This window comes from Myotis davidii, unplaced genomic scaffold (assembly GCF_000327345.1).
Source record: "Myotis davidii unplaced genomic scaffold, ASM32734v1 scaffold296, whole genome shotgun sequence".
Taxonomy (NCBI): Eukaryota; Metazoa; Chordata; class Mammalia; order Chiroptera; family Vespertilionidae; genus Myotis; species Myotis davidii.
In genome coordinates, this window is record NW_006288889.1 from 1,942,130 (window position 1) to 1,958,751 (window position 16,622).

A 16,622-nucleotide genomic window follows, 5' to 3' on the forward strand; every position below is an offset into this window, starting at 1 on the left:
CATCTGCCCCACCCCCCATCCGGCACAAAAAATCACCCTTATTTTTATTAAAGATCCAAGCCAAGACCAATTTATTCTCACTACATGGTCTAGCTATAATTAGGCATGAACACAATAGGAATGGCAATTGATTATATAGGCTTTTAAAAACCTGCTTTGCTGGAATCTCATGGTTGAGCTTTCATTAGCCCCTCAAGGCAAAAGAGCTGAGCCAACGAGTGCACAAATTTTTGTGCACCGGGCCTCTAGCATATATTTAAAAGAGTCTAAGCAACTGAATGTTCGGTCGATTGGTTCGGTCGACGCACACTGACCACCAGGAGGCAGACGCTCAACGCAAGAGCTGCCCCCTGTTGTCAGTGTGCTCCTACAGCAGGAGTGCCGCTCAGCTGACTGACCCGTCCCAGAGGCCCACCAGCCCAGCGGCAGCCACTCACTCCCTCAGTACTGTAGGTCCAATCTCCAGAGAACGGGCCAGGCACTGATGGACCGGCGCCGCCCGCCTCCGGAAGTTGGCCTTGGGCACCATGGCCACTTCCCCTCCCTAGATGCTCTGCAAAGAAAAAACCATGTAAAAGTGGCCGCCAGGCACAAATGTCAGCAGGACGGATCTGGATCCTGGGCCCGCAAGGGCATCCCACCGCCAGCCCTGAGTTCCGATCACATCCCGCATGCGCGCCTCCCCCTCAGGACGGGCCCCAGATGTCCGGCTCACAGCTGGTGAGCGCCACCATGGGGGCATGAACCTCTCCCAATCAGGACTGACTGGGCGAGCCTGCAGCAGGCGCAGTGGGGCTGGGATGAGTGGGAGTGGCAGGTGACGTTGGACTGCTGGTTTCGGCCCAATTCCTGCAGGCCACACCGAGGCACCCCACATGTGCATGAATTTGTGCACCGGGCCTCTAGTGGGAAGTTGAAGGAACAAACAAAACCTCGCTGTCAATGTTGGGAAGCCCAGGATGGGGGCTCCGAGTGTGTTCACACCTGCCTTCAGGTTCCGTAAAGAATTCCTTTGGTATGTTCTTAGCTTGACTTTTTCTGATTTGTGAAAGGAAAGGAAAGTCCAGGGAGTGAAGCTAAGTTTTTATTATTGGTTACTGTACTGACTTGTTTGATTACAATCTCTTAAAATATTGATGTTGTAGAGGAGTATACTTGGCAGTTGCTCTGGAAGTTGGTTGACTAGGACAATTGTGGCCATTTGTATTTTAAAATCCACAACCTGGAATAGGAAAGACGTCTGGGTGTACATCTTGAACTAGTTAACTTAACTCTCTCCAAAGCTTCAGTTTCTCCATCTATAAAATGGGGACAGTGACACTTATGTTTGGTCATGAGAGGAATAAATGCCAAGTGCCTTGTTCACTACATGTCCCTAGAGTTCAGGCTGTAAGTGTGCATGCTCCCTAAGGCTTGTGGGGGAATAAGATACTTGTTAAACCTAAATTGTGTTTACTTACCTTGCATAATGCCATAAACGTAATAGACTTTCTTCCTCTCATCTTCTGTCCACACTCTCTGGCGGGAGGAGTACAGAAGCTTTCTGGTTCCGTGAAGGAAGCTGAGCTGTAGGTGGAAAGCACCAGGAATAGGAAAGGAGTTGCAGTGCACTCGTTGTTCAGGGGTGGGGTGGTGCCGCGGTCGTAATCACAAGGGCCTGGAAGGAAGGCTGGAGGAGGCCGGTCAACTCTGTGATCCGAGAGTCGGTGTCGAACAGTGTCATGACCACTGGAATTGGAGTCCTAGTTAAGGGTTCTGTCTTACATTTACCTCATTCATTCACATCCCCTCTAAGTTTTGTGTGTGCTTTTTTATCCTCACCTGAGGCTATTTTTTATTGATTTTAGAGAGGGAGAGAGGGAGGGAATAGGGGAGAGAGAGAGAGAGACAGACAAACAGACAGACACATTGATGTGAGAAGCATTGATTGGTTGTCTCCCGTATGCATGCTTCGACCAGACATCAACCAGGAACCCAACCTGCAGCCTTTGGCGCACAGGGTGATGCTTCACAGAACTGAGGCACCTGGCCAGGGCCCCTCTAAGCTTTCTCTTGTGAATGAGACAACCTGAATTTCCCTTTCAGTGAGCAGAGGAGCATTGCTGTCTTTTTCTCTTGGACATAAAAGCTTCCCTTGACTGCTCTTCTCTGGGCGCCTCTCGGTAGGTTGGTGACAGACTTCCTTAGAGGCAGGCAGACAGGCTGCTGCAGTGCCCTGCGTTTAGAACCATGTGCTGTAATTTTGTGTGTGTGTGGGAACAGGTGTCATAAATGTAATGCATATTTGCAAGTGCAAGTTGTCAGTTTTGACTCTGTTAGAATCATGAAGGAGAGTTGAAAATTAGGGCATTTTTCTTAGCTAGGATGTCTGCCAAGAATAGTTTTTTCCTTTAAAAAGAAAGAAACGTGCCGAAACCGGTTTGGCTCAGTGGATAGAGCGTCGGCCTGCGGACTGAAAGGTCCCAGGTTCGATTCCGGTCAGGGGCATGTACCTGGGTTGCGGGCACATCCCCAGTGGGAGATGTGCAGGAGGCGGCTATCGATGTTTCTCTCATCGATGTTTCTAACTCTCTATCTCTCTCCCTTCCTCTCTGTAAAAAATCAATAAAATATATTTTAAAAAATTAAAAAAAAAGAAAGAAACGTGCATTTTCCTCACTTAAAGACAAAAAAATGGATCAACTGCTTATAGGTGGCTCTGCTGAAGGGAGCCAGTCTGACTGTGAAGGGGTGTCGATCACAGTAGCAATCTTAACTCTAAATCTTGCAATATGCCAAATCTTTGAGAGCATTGAACGAAAATAATTAAAGGTGTTTTTTTGAAAACAAAAAACTTGAATACCAGGAACTTGACAAGTTAGTAGAAATAGTAGGAATCCATTTTTCGAATTTTATATGATGGTTGCAAAGGGGATTGTACCTTTGGGTAGGTACCTTAGTAATAAAATTCAGTTCTTCATTTGCAGAGGAGGATGTGGCCTGCTTCCCTGCTCTTATAGGGCTTTTCAGGGTCTGTTGGGAAAATAACTGAGAATGGTATTAAGAGGCTTTTCACCATCAGATGTCTCATAAGTGCATTAATGTTTACATGGTGCCTCATCGGGACAGCAAGCGATGGCCTTCACTGCCCTCCCTGTGGCATTTCATAGCCCGAATGGGACACTGAGCGCCCAGGAATTGGAGACAGCAGGACAGAAGAGGCAGTCCCACATGGCTGTGAGCTATGCATGTTTAATACCAACCAGGTCATTTCCCCGTGTGTGTTAGGACTGGGTGGTGCAATGAGAAGGAAGGTCCTATCAATAGAAAGTTTCTAATCCCTCCATGCACAGGCCGGAGTTTCAGAGTCAGGTCAGGGAAGTGGTCGCGCCCTCCCTTAACAGGAGCAGACCGTGAAGCAGTCCTCCGGAGACGGACTGGAGGGCACAGCATTACCGCCTCGGACCTCCGGGAAGGGGCCTGTCCCTGTGTCCTCAAGTCCCGGGCTGATCAGCTGCTTCTGAGTGTGTGTGTTTTCTTCACATGCTCCTGAGGCAGCACAAAGGAGGCCCTTTGTTACAGCCAGAGTCAGGCCAGGGGACCGCCCGGCGAGGGGCCCTCCTAGGTCCTCTCCGTGGTGTTGAGTAAACCACACACATTTTTATCATTTCAAACTACCCTCAAGTAGCCTCCTCAGCTCACAGTTGCATACATACGTACATTCAGTACATTCAGCCTCCTCAGGGCACTCTGCTGCCCATTTTGGTTCCTTTACATAATGTGGCCCATCCACTAGGTGGAATATTAGAGAGAGGGGAGAGGGAAGTACGTCGCTGTAGCACCCCACTGCCTCCCCGCATATTGGCCTTGCCCTTTGAAGATGAGAAATGGGCCACATTGATGAGGTCTGAGCCTGAGGCAGGGTCAGGGAGCCAGCATGGCTCTGGAGGGAGTGAAGACTCTCACCTGAGTGTCCGGGGTGTGAGGGCCAGGGCTCGATGTCCGGGCACTTCGGATGGCCTTCGCTGGAGTCTCAGTGACCGGAAAGCTTGGAGAAGTTATGCAGCTCCCTGAGGAAGTGCAGCGATGAGTGGCGGTGGGATGAGAGCCCACGGCTGCGAACCTGAGATTCGTTTCTTCCAGGGCATTGTCTTGTTTCTCAGGAAGGAGGGAGTCAGTTTCCTGAGTCATATTTCAGTTTAAAATGGAACCTAATTTTGGAAGAACTGATATGTGATAACCAAGACTAAAGCCTTTACTTGGTCTGTTATATCTGAGATAAAAATAGTTGATGGGTTGTTAGGTCCAGATTCTGTAGTCCCTCACTAAGGAAAACTGATATTCTGTATAAAACAAATACTGTGTGAACCACTGTCCTGAGTCTTAACCCTTTGAGCGCCAACCAATATCCTAGGAGCTATGCTAAAATTGCCAAGGCATTTTTGCTGATTTTACAGCAGTTAGGAAACAAAGTATGAATCACAAGTAAATGAAGTTTCATGTTCAAAAACTGAAGGAAACCTTTACTACATTGACTTATTTAGCAATATCATCATCACTAATAAAAGCAGACTGAGAACTGGACGCCATTTCGAAGCTTTGATAGCGCTCCTGGCGGCACTTTTGGCGAAAGACAAGGAGGAGCGCGATGGCGCACTCCCCGGCACTCTAGGGGCTAATGCACTCGCAGTCCGGTTCAGGTAGAGCGGGAACCAGGCAGGGACTGCTACTTGGTAACCCCGGGAGAGGTGTTTTTCACAGATGGGGATTTCTTGATCTGTAAGGATCTAAGTGTGACCACATCACTCCCTACAGCTCACCTGGCAGTTTCCCAGCACAGTGCTGCGTGCGCCTCTTGAAAAGAGAGAAAGCTGGGGCAAGCCTTGTGCTGTTTTCTCGGATTCTGTCCGTCAGAAATTTGCTTTAGTCATTTGGAAGGAATTCCACTGCACAGAGTAGGCATGTGTTTGCAGATTTGAGGGCTGACTGGGTACTAAGGAGATGGTCCTGTGTCTCTTACGTCGAAGGGACTGGGTGATAGCAGCACCCTGTCCTCTTAAGTTCTACTCTTTTGTCTTGGATTCAAGGAAGTCATGATTGGGTTTCATGTGATGGCTACTCATGGCAGTTGCTTGATACTGTGTTAAAAGGGTATTTCTCTCCTTGTTGAGAGAAACAGGTTCAGGCATCATTCAGTATCAGGCTGTGCTTGCATGTGCCATGCCCTCAGGTTCTTTGCTCAGTTTTTCTTAATAGTAAACCTGTGAAGTGGGCACAAGTTTACCCCTGATGACAGATGGGAGCTGGAGGCACCAGTGTCGTGCTGAGCCTGGGGAGGAGGCGCAGTGCTGTGCAGTCCTGCCCGGCCCGGGCTCTGGGCCTGAGCTGCCGCTGCAGGCTCCTCCATGCCCAGGGCGAGAGCTCGATCTTCTGTGTATTGCTGCTTAGAACGGTTCTGTGGTCACACAAGGAAGAGGCCGAGGCTACAGCGCTTTCAGCACACACAGGTAGAAATCTTAAATGAGCAATTCAGAGAAGGGTGCTATCAAAAGATGCTGAATCTTGGACAGACAGGTAGTAGAAACAGCTGTACGTATCAGAAATATGGGAGCCCATGCAACCTCCATCCAGCACTGCCTTCCTGGCCCGGAGCTGGGCCTCTGCACATCTCTGAGATGGAGCCTCATCGTTTTATTGCACATGCAGGCAGGACAGCATTTCCTGTCAGGATCCTGGGTGGCCCACTGTCAATGCAGGGCCAGGGCCAGACTGTTCCCCGGGCTCCGTGAGCACGATGAGCATGCGGTGAACGGTGCTCTGAGGCCGCAGTGAGGTGTCGGGTCAGGTCTGTTGAGGCTGGGCAGGCGGCACAGCAGGCCTGCAGGGCGAGAAGGCAGGGTTCCCTGTACCCGACTCTGGATCTCCCTGCGCCTCAAGCAGAACTGCAGATGGGCCCCATTCACAGGGCAACACTGCAGGAGCCAGGAGGGCAGGCGTGGGGAAGGCCAGGTGGCAGTGCCTGCAGGAGTGCGTGCTGGGGAGCTCTGGGCCTGGCCTGAGGGCATGTGGGCCCTGGTTGCCTGTATGTACGAGGGTCGCCCCTATCCGGGCATCTGTCCTGCTGTGAACTACAGGGCAATGGGCCATCGCGGGGCTCCCCATGACCATGGCTCATTTTCACAGGTTGGTGTTTTGACCGAGTAAGAACTTGAGTTCCTATGTAAACTTTCCAGAATTCTCCAGAATAAAGGGAGAGCTTTCCTCAGGCTCAAGCTCAAGTGTCCCAGTGCTCCATCCAGGGCCACAGAGAGGGCCCTGGGACACGGGGCTCTCGCCGTGCCTTCCCGGTGGCAGGCTGGGGACCGTTCCTCACCAAGCTCTCAAGTCGCTGGTGGTCAGGGTACCGCGGCCTCTTTGCAGCTCAGCTGGGAAATGACTGACCAGGGCAGAGGGTGCAGAGAGGAGGGGGACGCACAGGAATTGATCCAGTAGCCTTGCCCTGGTGAGGGGAGAATGACCGAATTTGAAATACCTACTGACAATGGGGGAAAAAGGGACATATGTAATACTTTCAACAATACCGATTAAAAAAATCGAAGTGCCTAGTGATATAAGTGGAGGACACATTTTTAGGTTCTAGGTCCGGAATTACCACAGAGCTGTGCAAAGGCCTCAGCATGCGCCCTCCCGCCCCGCCCCTGCACTCCCTTCCTTCTGGGGGACTCTCTCCCAGCCTTTCTGCACTGGGGTGCGCGAACCTTCAAGGAAGACTCTCAAATTAACTCCTTGAAGTCAAGTAGTGGTGTTGGGAGCTCCACTGGGGAAAAAGGACTGTTCATTTCAGCAGTACACACAGGGAGGTGCTTTTTGTTTGTATTTTTTTGTCATTTCTTTTTTGAGTGCTCAACCTGATGTATAGAAGAACATTTAAGTTGCTTGGATTGAGAGGTAACAATACAGAAATTAAACCCTGGAAAAAAAAGGGAAACTTATCAAAACTCATTTGTTTCCATTGTTCTGTTTATCACGTGTGGTTCATTGGTATTAGCAACGATATTGTTCTATTGGAAAGCATGGTCTATTTCATCAGTATTTTTTTGGAAAAAAATATAGAAGAACTGATTTGTTGAAACACCAGCCATTCTGTTCTAGTGGTTGTGTAAAACAGTGGTGCCAATTATCTTTCTTTCCTCTGTCTTTCAGGGTCGACATGTTAAAACAGGTCAGCTGGCGGCCATCAAAGTTATGGATGTTACTGAGGTAAGATTGGGTCACACACATACTTACCTAAACCGGGAGGGAGCAGTCAGGGACCCCGCCCTCCCAGTGGAAGAGCATTGTTCTGTTTGGAGAATCAATCTTGAACAAATTGCCCTCCTGTGACATTGTCACGACATTGTGGGGTCATAATACCCAGCACAACAGTGGGCTAAATTGTTGCAGATGATCCCCAAGTAACTAACAATCAGTAGCATTTTCTTAAAAACACACACAAAAAACACACCTCTGAGTGATGTCATTCTTGGCAACATAATGGACCATAATTGGAAACATCTTCTAGTGGAAAAGACGAGATTTGAGAGGGGATGGGAAAGTCACAGAAGTGGGAGAGAGTCAGGCTGTGGGGGAGGGGTGCTTCTCTGGGGTACAGGACCACATTTGGGCCATTTCTTTTATTTTTAACACGGGGAAGAAAACAGGTCTAGCCAGTTCCCAGAGGATTGAAAACAGAAACATCTGCTAGAACGCTGAGCAGACTGTTGGCAAAATTTAGTAGCAAAAATAGTTCTTAAAATGGTCATGTGGGGTTTGCTGTGTAGCTGTAGGTGGAAGGATAAGCCAACTCCACAGAAAGGGAGGGCCTCCCTCCGCGTGTGCCTGTGTGCATACATGTGCTGAGTCATAGTTCCTGCTTAAATAGCCATGGGTCATAGTGACTAAATCCGCTCTGTCTTAAGTTACTATTGACCCTTGAACAACATGGGTTTGGACTGTGTGGTTTCACTTATATGCAGATTTTTTTCAATAAATATGTTATATGTGTTTTCTTATGATTTTCTTAGTATCTTCTTTTCTCTAGCTTACTTAGTTGTAAGAATACAGTATGTAGCACACACAGTACACAGAGTATGTGTTAATTAAGGCTTCTGGTCAACAGTAGGCAATTAGCAGTTAAGTTTTTGGGGAGTCAAAAGTTATAAGCAATTTTCAGTGGTCATCACCCTTAACCTATAGCCCCCCATGTTGTTCAAGGGTCAGCTGTATTTTCACCAGAAATTTTACTTCACATTCGCATGATTTCTTATAGCTTGTTTAATTCTGAATAAGGTTTACCATCACAGATTCTAGAGAGAGTTAACCAGCAGCCTTGGGGACTTGGGGCATTTTTAAATCAAACCCCGATCTGCCCTAATCGGGTCTATGAGGAAGACGTGGCTGGCTTGGTCTCAGGTGTACTGGTACAGGCGTGATCTCGGGAGAGGTGGAGAGCACCGTGGTCTCGGCTGCCGACAGGGACAGAGCTTCCACAGTGTGAGGTGTGGCGCTCTGAGGTGACTGCTCTCTTATCTCTGCCAAAGAGGATAAGGGGACTTTGCAATGGAAAAGTGCCATTGTGTGGGTGACTGGCCAGAGGCCCTTGTAGCACTGACTGCTGTGCAGGGCCCTGGTAGCTCATGGGGGTGTGGCTCTGCTGTGTGCAGGGCCCTGGTAGCTCATGAGGATGTGGCTCTGTGCCGTGTGCAGGGCCCTGGTAGCACATGGGGATGTGGCTCTGTGCTGTGTGCAGGGCCCTGGTAGCACATGGGGGTGTGGGTCTGTGCTGTGTGCAGGGCCCTTCCTGGTGTCCAGCTCATGGGAAATGGATGCTTTCCAATTAGATATGACTTTTAAGATTTTGTTAAAGAGAAAATCTTGGCAAAAATTTTGGCAAATTCTGACTGTAATTTAAGTACAAAAGTCGAGTTATCTTGTGCGGGGCTCGCTGTTACTAGAATACCTGTCTCCTCACCACCTTCAGTGCCTGGCGCTGGCACCGCCCTGGGAGGCCATGTGGCCGGAGCCCGTGCTCTGTGACATTTGGTAACACACGTCTTGGCAGACTTGTGTCCTGGCAGACTGATGGGTGCCACCGTAACTGTCACTGTTCGGAGTTTTTGAAGCATCTGGAAGTCCTGAGAGCTGGTATTTTCCTCACTTCCCTGGTGCTGCCTGGCTGTTGGCGGCTGTGGCTGCCTGGCCAGCTCCTTTCCCTGGCAGTCAGGCGGATCTCCCCTGTGTCCTCCTCACCAGGCCTGGCTCTGGTTATATGTGTGCAGGACATGGTCACTGTTTAAAAAATGTGTAAAACATAAGAACATATCAAGGAGAGTTAAATTCTTACACTTCCCCCTTTCCCCCCCTCACATAACCACTGTGGTGCTCGGCTGGCTTCCTATCATCTGTCGGTGAGCACAGCTCCAAACCGCACAGCTGTGTGCAGTAGACGCCTTTGTCCACTGCTGCTGAGTCGTATACAAAAAATCAGGCAATGTTGGAAAAATGCATTTTCAGGACTCCTTTAAAAATGTTATGTGCAACACATGTGCTGGGAGAAATGGACACCGAATGGTGAGTCTTGAGAACAAATGGAAACTCAATCAAGCGTTTACTGTCCTTACCTCTCCGTCCTGTGTCCACGCAGTGACCTCTGTGCTATCGCTTGGGGCACAGTGTGGGTAGAGGACATTGTGCAGCTGGCACCCCAGGAAACCTGTGCTGGCCTGACCCCCATCAGGGGCCTCTTGGCAGTCCTGCGAAGTTGTAGGTATTGGCTTGGGTCAGACCGGGGAGCAAATTCCTGACTACTGAAATGTTTCTGGTTTCAACTCCATCAGGAGGAGAACGGATTCGGCATGGTTTTAGACTTCTCAATTTTGTCACAAAACGTTGTGAATGCTTATTTTTGGGAAAAATCGCCGATTCTTGAGTCAGTTCCTTAAGTGAAATTGAGAGGCAGTTACCAGGCTCCTCTTATTCCTTTGGCTCTGAAGACCAGAGAAGCAGCGGTGTGGGGAGGTGGGTGTGGGGCCGCTCTCCGCCCAGCTCGGCTTCAACAGTCCCAAGTGGATTTGCTCCCAAGTGGCCGCACCTCACCTGCTTTAATTATGGACCTGTGGACCTGGACCCAGAACACAAAGCCAGCAGAGCATTCATATCTCGCCCCGGGGCTATGTGTTAGGAATGATAGGAAACCAAGAGATCTGGAAGAGAGGCATTTATTTGCAAGAGATGTAAAGATCCTATATAATAAATGGCTAATATGCAAATTTTCCCCTCGGGAGTTCCACTGACCAGTTCAATGACGTGCACTGACCACCAGGGGGTGGCGCAGAATGAAGGAAGGCCCTGGCTGGCAGCCAGCAGCCAGGGAAGGATGGCCCCACCCGGCAGCCAGCAGCCAGGGGAAGGAAGGTCCCGATCAGTCCTGATTGCCAGCCAGGCCTAGGGACCCTACCCGTGCACGAATTTCCTGCCTCGAGCCTCTAGTCTCTTTATATTGCTTCTCAGTTTTTAACATTTTTAAGAATTGATTATCTTTAGGATTTTGAAGAAAGCATGTCATTTATATGATTGGTTGTGGGAAGGGTTTCAGGAGCAGGTTAAGGATGTGTTCAAGCTGGGCAAGACCAGGACATGAGATCTAGAATGTGTTGTTTTGTTTTTGAAATAATTATAGAGTCACATGAATTTGCACAAAAGTACATAAGGAGGTCCTATGCACCCTGCACCCAGTTTCCCCCCAGTGGTATAACTATCTTCTATACTAATAAAAGGGTAATATGCTAATCAGACCGGGTCGACCAGACATCTTCCAGATGTCCGACTTCCTTCCAGACAGTTCGGGGGCGACCAGGCTGGCAGGGGGGCAGTTGGGGGTGACCAGGCTGGCAAGCAGAGGCAGTTAGGTGTGATCAGGCAAGCAGGTAGAGGCAGTTAGGGGTGATCAGGCAGGCCGGCAGGAGAGCAGTTAGGGGGTGACCAAGCTGGCAGAGGAGCAGTTAGGGGGTGGCCAGGCTGGCAGGGGGGCAGTTAGGGTGTGACCAGGCCAGCAGGGGGTGCAGTTAGGGGGCGATCAGGCTGGCAAGCAGAGGCAGTTAGGGGCAATCAGGCAGGCAGACAGGTAGAGTGATTAAGGGCGATCAGGCAGGCAGGCAAGCGAGCAGTTAGCCAGCAGTCCCGGATTGCAAGAGGGATATCCGACTGCCGGTTTAGGCCTGGTCCCTGTGGGACAACCCCCGAGGGGTCCTGGATTGGAGAGAGTGCAGGCCAGGCTAAGGAACCCCTCCTCCTCCCCCTCCCACATGATTTTTGTGCACCAGGCCTCTAGTCTGCATATATATCTCTATATATAAAAGTCTAAGTGACCTTCGTGACCAAACGACCAGAATGACCAGTCAACCAGCCACTACGACACACACCACCAGCGAGCAGACGCTCAACGCAGGTGCTGCCTTCTGGTGGTCATTGTGCTCCCACAGCCAACCTCCTGCGGCCAGCCAACCTTCCATGGCCAGCCAACCTCCCCTGGTCCCTTCCCCCAGCTGGCAGGCCCCAAATCCTGGGAGTGCCCACCAAGGACAGCCCCTTAGTTCTGTTGCTTTTCTTGTCACCGCAGGCTCCACCCACCCCCAGAATGCAGGGAGGTGGCAAAAACACACACGTGATTGGCCTGACCCTGATCAGCCCACCCCGATCAGGACTGGGTGAGGTGGCCCCGATCGGCCCTGATCACCAGCCAGGCCTAGGGACCCCATTCATGCACGAATTTCGTGCACTGGGCCTTGGTAGTACAATATTATAATTAAAGTCCATGAACAAAACAAGGCAAGACAAGTGAGTGGGTTTTTAAGATAAGCATTTGACTTGGATTCCACTGTGAGTTTGTAACAAAAAAAGGCTGCATGTTACTCTGTGGTTACTTGTGCCTTCCACAGGCAGGCCCGAACAGGCATGGCACCATCCACAGGTTTCCTCAGCTTCAGAGTGCGTATGTTTGTGTGGTGTGGGTTTTAAAAAAATACATTTTTGTTGATTTCAGAAGAGAGAGAGGGAGGTGGAAATATCAATGACGAGAGAGATCAAACCCTATGGGGGACTGAGCCTGCAACCCAGGCATGTGCCCTGACCGGGAATCGAACCGTGACCTCCTGGTTCATAGGTCAATGCTGAGCCACTGAGCCACACTGGCCAGGCTAGCAACCAGCGTTTGAATGCTATGTGTGCTCATTGCTGCTGTGGTGTTATGCTGCTAGGTCCTTTCAGTAGACAGTATGAAAATATACTTTTCAAAAATCAGTTTTTCCTTAGTTTTTAAAGTCTTGTATACTTTATATAAAAAACTGGTTCATAATAAAGTAATGCATTTACTTATTTGCTTTATTTTAAAGTCCTTTAAAGAATTTGAATAACAGTGGTACTAATCAGCAGACATGAAGCTTAAGATTTCCCTGAAGTTCTTTCTGTCTGTGCAATGTATGTTACGCAGTGCTGTGTTCAGAAGCTACCTGAAGTAATTCTTTTCTCTGTGAGGTTTAGCAGTTTGATGTGTAGCTAGATTGAGTTTCTGTATTGTGCATTTGTAGGGTTTGCTTTTTCTCCTGACTTAGTTTAATTTCTGAATGTGTAAGTACTTTAGATGGTTCACAAATCAAAACTACATAAACAGGTGTGCATTTTGATGACCAACTGAGAGAAGTTTAGGCTGGATCGTCCTGCTGACAGACCCTCTCCTGCCCAAGTGCTGCATGCAGCTGTGGTGCCCTTTTGTGGGCTTGCTATTGGGGCCACTCATTTCTGGGGTGTTGCAGAGAGAGCAGAGGCAGACTGGGAGCGGGGTGGTGCTGTCTGGGGGTGTTTCACCACAGCTCTCACCTGGGTGGGAGCGCTGCATGAAGCCAGTGTTCTGGCTGCTTTGGGGTCTTCCCTCCACTAGGCCTTTGGGCATAGGAAGGGGTTAAAGTTTTAGATTCTCAACCTGGGAACTTGTTAGAAATGCAGGTCTCAGATTTCACCTGATGCTATAGTAGAAATTGTGGGTTGGGGCCCAGCAATCTGGGCTGTAACAAGCTCTCTAGGGGTTGAATGCTCCCTCACATTTGAAAACCCTGACTTCAGTGGTACCTTAGATTATAGGCCGCCTCCTGTCTAGGAGTGAGGAATTCTAGCTCAGAGGCCCACCACCTCTGTTCAGGAGGATACTGCTAATTAGAGTTCAGGGATTAGAACCCAGATCTTTGCTTCTCAATCTACTGACTCTTTGAAACTATCAACAATTTCAAACATTGGGGTCTAAGTGGGTATGTTGAAAAAGCTGGTTTTATCTGGACCGTAAAGAATGGATGGACCTTGACTTTCTCTTAGTTTCGTGAACAAAATGTGTGTGATTGGTAATTGTGAGATAATACCTTGGAGGACAGGGGGTGCGGGGCCTGAAGCCTGTTGGGGTGCAGGGAACCAGCCAGCAGATTTTACTGGGTACCTTTCATCTTTCTTGCATTGTGCTCCTAGAGGTATGGGTATAAAAGCTGCATAAAAATCCGGCCTTGCCTAGAACAGCCAGTAAGAGCCCAACCTCTGCCTGTGTCCTGAGCAGGGAGCATCCCCGAAAGGAGTCACACCACCGCTGTGTCCTTCTGCAGGGCCACGTTTATTAGGGGAGACCTCCTGTGAGCAGTAGTCACACGCAGGGTACACACAGAGAGGGGAGCTTCCGGCACAAAGTCCTGGTCACTGGCGGTGTCGCCGTGCAGAGCAGCCCCGGCGGGGCTCTAGGTGTGACCCGTGCACAGCCAAGCTTGAGGCCAGGTGGTGGGAGCTCTGAGTTCTATGCCCACCAAGGGTGGAGGTCAGTGGCGTACTTATCCCAGTGTCCAACCTTGTGTTTTGGGTTCTGGTCCCCTCCTAAGGGCGTCCCTGTTAGACCTCATTCTTGACATAGCAATTGACATACTGTCTTGGCTGACAGTGACTCCACTTTGGGTTGTCAAGGGTGGCCAGCAAGTGTGCTCTGCTGTTGCACCCTGCAGCCTGTCCTCACATTAGTGAGGCAAGAGCCACAGCAGCAGCGGCCTCATGCCAAGCAGTGCACATCACCGCTGGCGGATCCCTTTGCTGCTGACCCAGCTGGGCCCACAGAGGAGCGGGACACCTTTCTTGCTCTCGGGTGTTTCATGCTGTGGCTCCGGAGGGAAACAAGCTGACTCCAGTTTACAAAGCCAGGCCTGTGAGGCTTAGCAGCTTCACCACCTTTCAGTGGGAGGAGCACAGTGTCATGAATGTGCCCTTCTTGTCTAGACTGAAGGGAGGGAGAGATCTCTGGACCTTGTGACCTATTGTTCCTAGAGGCCAGTTACATGTTGCAGGCCTCATCGCTTGGTACTAGCTTCTTCCATTTCAGGCAACTGGCGGCTCTTTCTCTTGCCCTTGCTTGGAACTGGCAGCTTGCCACAGGCCCACTCATGGTTGTGGGGGAGCCCTCATTTCACCAGTAAGAATCACTGGGGGTGTCTCCTTCCCCAGCTGTTCCTTCTTTCCATCTTTCTCTGCTTTCTCCCTGTCTTAACAAACTACCTTCTCTTTCATGTCTACTGGGAGGGAAACTGATGGGCCAAGATAGTGGAATGCTGAATTTCCTTACTTGAGGTAACTTCTAAATTTAAATGATTTTGCTCTTTAATTTCAACTTACTATAATTTGTATTGTCTTCTTTACTCAGTCTTTCTGTGGATGGAGTAAAGGTCCCAAGTTCTTGGAGAAAAACTCTTAAAACAAGTTAGAAATGGGTTGAATTTGATTTATTTTAATTGGAAAGTATGAAATGATGTTGAGAACTAACAGTTTCAGTGTACTCTCATAGAATACCGCAGTGTTTCTTAGCCTTATTTTCATTATCACCTCCCTAAGAAAAATCCTTTTAAGATATTTTTTCCTAGTCACCCCATGAAAATTTTAGACTCTCTAGTATATCTGTTCATGTATTGTGTGTGTGTGTGTATAAATTTTTTATTGATTTCAGAAAGGAAGGGAGAGAGATAGAAACATCAATGATGAGAGAATCATCGATCACCTGCCTCCTGCACGCCCCACACTGGGGATCAAGCCCGCAATTGGGCATGTGCCCTGATCAGGACTCAAACCTCGACTTACTAGATTATAGGTCGCTGCTCGAACGCTGAGCCGGCAGGCATTTCTTTACGCTTTATACATGCAAGCAGTAGGCCTTCCCTCCACCTCCAGGAACCATCCTGTGCCCCTAGTGTGACTTCTCCTGCATTGAGAACACCCAGTATAGACTAGGATATACATACAGCCTTTTACTAATGAGCCAGAGTAAGCTTTGTACTGTTTCTAATATTTTCTTTTAAAACAATTCACTAGATATTAGAATTAATCTCACCCTGGCTGGGTGACTCAGTTGGTTAGAGCATTGTCCCCATATACCAAGGTCCTGGTTTGATCCCCAGTCAGGACACATATAAGGAGCAGCAACCAATGAATGCATAAGTAAGTGGAACAGCAAATATCTCTCTCCCTCTTCCCCCTTCCCCCTTTTTTTCCCTCTTCCTCTCTCTGTCAAATCACCTTTAAAAAATTTTAAAAATGGAAGTAATTTTAAGTGGTAAAGACTTACTGGCTATAAAGTGTAGAGTGGATGAAGTGAATCAGAGTTTTTTAAGGACTAGTTCCTGCATCACAAAGGCACCTGCTCGAATTCATGCAGCAACCTCGGAGGCAGATAACATCACATCCTCCAAGAACGAAGGCGGGCCCCAGGTATCACTCCTCTGTCTCTTTTTCTGAATCCTTTTATTCATCTTCCCCCAAAGTAATATAATTGCTCAACAAACAGGTACCTGGTAAAGTATTTTAAAAACAGCTATGCTAGTGATGATGTGATAGTGAATTTTTTTTAAAGGATTAGTTCTTTTGATTTTGGCAGGGGTAGAATGTATTTCTATTTTGGATTAATTTATTCTAATTTAAGAATGTAACCAGAAGCTTACAAAATATAAAAATTCTCCTATTCTCTCCTTGTCTTTTAAGTAAATAAATAGAGGAAGGTTCAGAGTAAGTTAGCGTATTCCTCAGGCATTTATGTTTTTCACATTGGAAAGTCTTCATTTTATTTATGGACTAGAGGCCCAATGCATGAAATTCGTGCAAGAGTAGGCCTTCCTTTCCCCGGCTGCCGGCACTGGCTTCCCTCTGGCACCTGGGACCTGGGCTTCCCTTGCAGCCCCAGCTTCATCCTTCTGGACATCTGGTCTAATTAGCATATTACGCGTTTATTATTATGGATACGATGGGGGCAGTGGGAATGGCACCAAGTGTTACACAGGTGGGCTCAGACTCAGCAACCTCAGTACTTGAGTTCTGGCTAGGAGACAATTCAGAGCCAAGACTTAAGCTATAAGAGCCAAGACTTAAGCTGTAATATTTATTCAGAAAGTCACAGATGTGGAAGAAATGAATGGTAGAAGAAATGGGCTGAGGAAGCAAGTTAACAGAGGCAAAGGAAGGGCCCTTGGAGCTTGGAGTGAGGGAGGTCAAGGTGACCTGCCTGAAAGGAGGGGGAGGGGGAAAGGGAGGGAGGAAGGAAGTGC

The 16,622-nt window shown here is 48.8% G+C and overlaps 1 protein-coding gene across 24 annotated transcripts in view; it reads left to right on the forward strand.

The window, feature by feature from the left end:
* Positions 1–16,622, forward strand: part of MAP4K4 (mitogen-activated protein kinase kinase kinase kinase 4) — a 237,950-nt gene that overhangs the window by 128,344 nt on the left and 92,984 nt on the right. For all 24 annotated transcript variants that reach the window (XM_006761102.2, XM_015562223.1, XM_006761104.2 and 21 more), the window contains exon 2: positions 7,183–7,239. In XM_006761102.2, the coding sequence (XP_006761165.2) occupies positions 7,183–7,239 (57 nt within the window). The remainder of the gene's footprint in view (positions 1–7,182; positions 7,240–16,622) is intronic.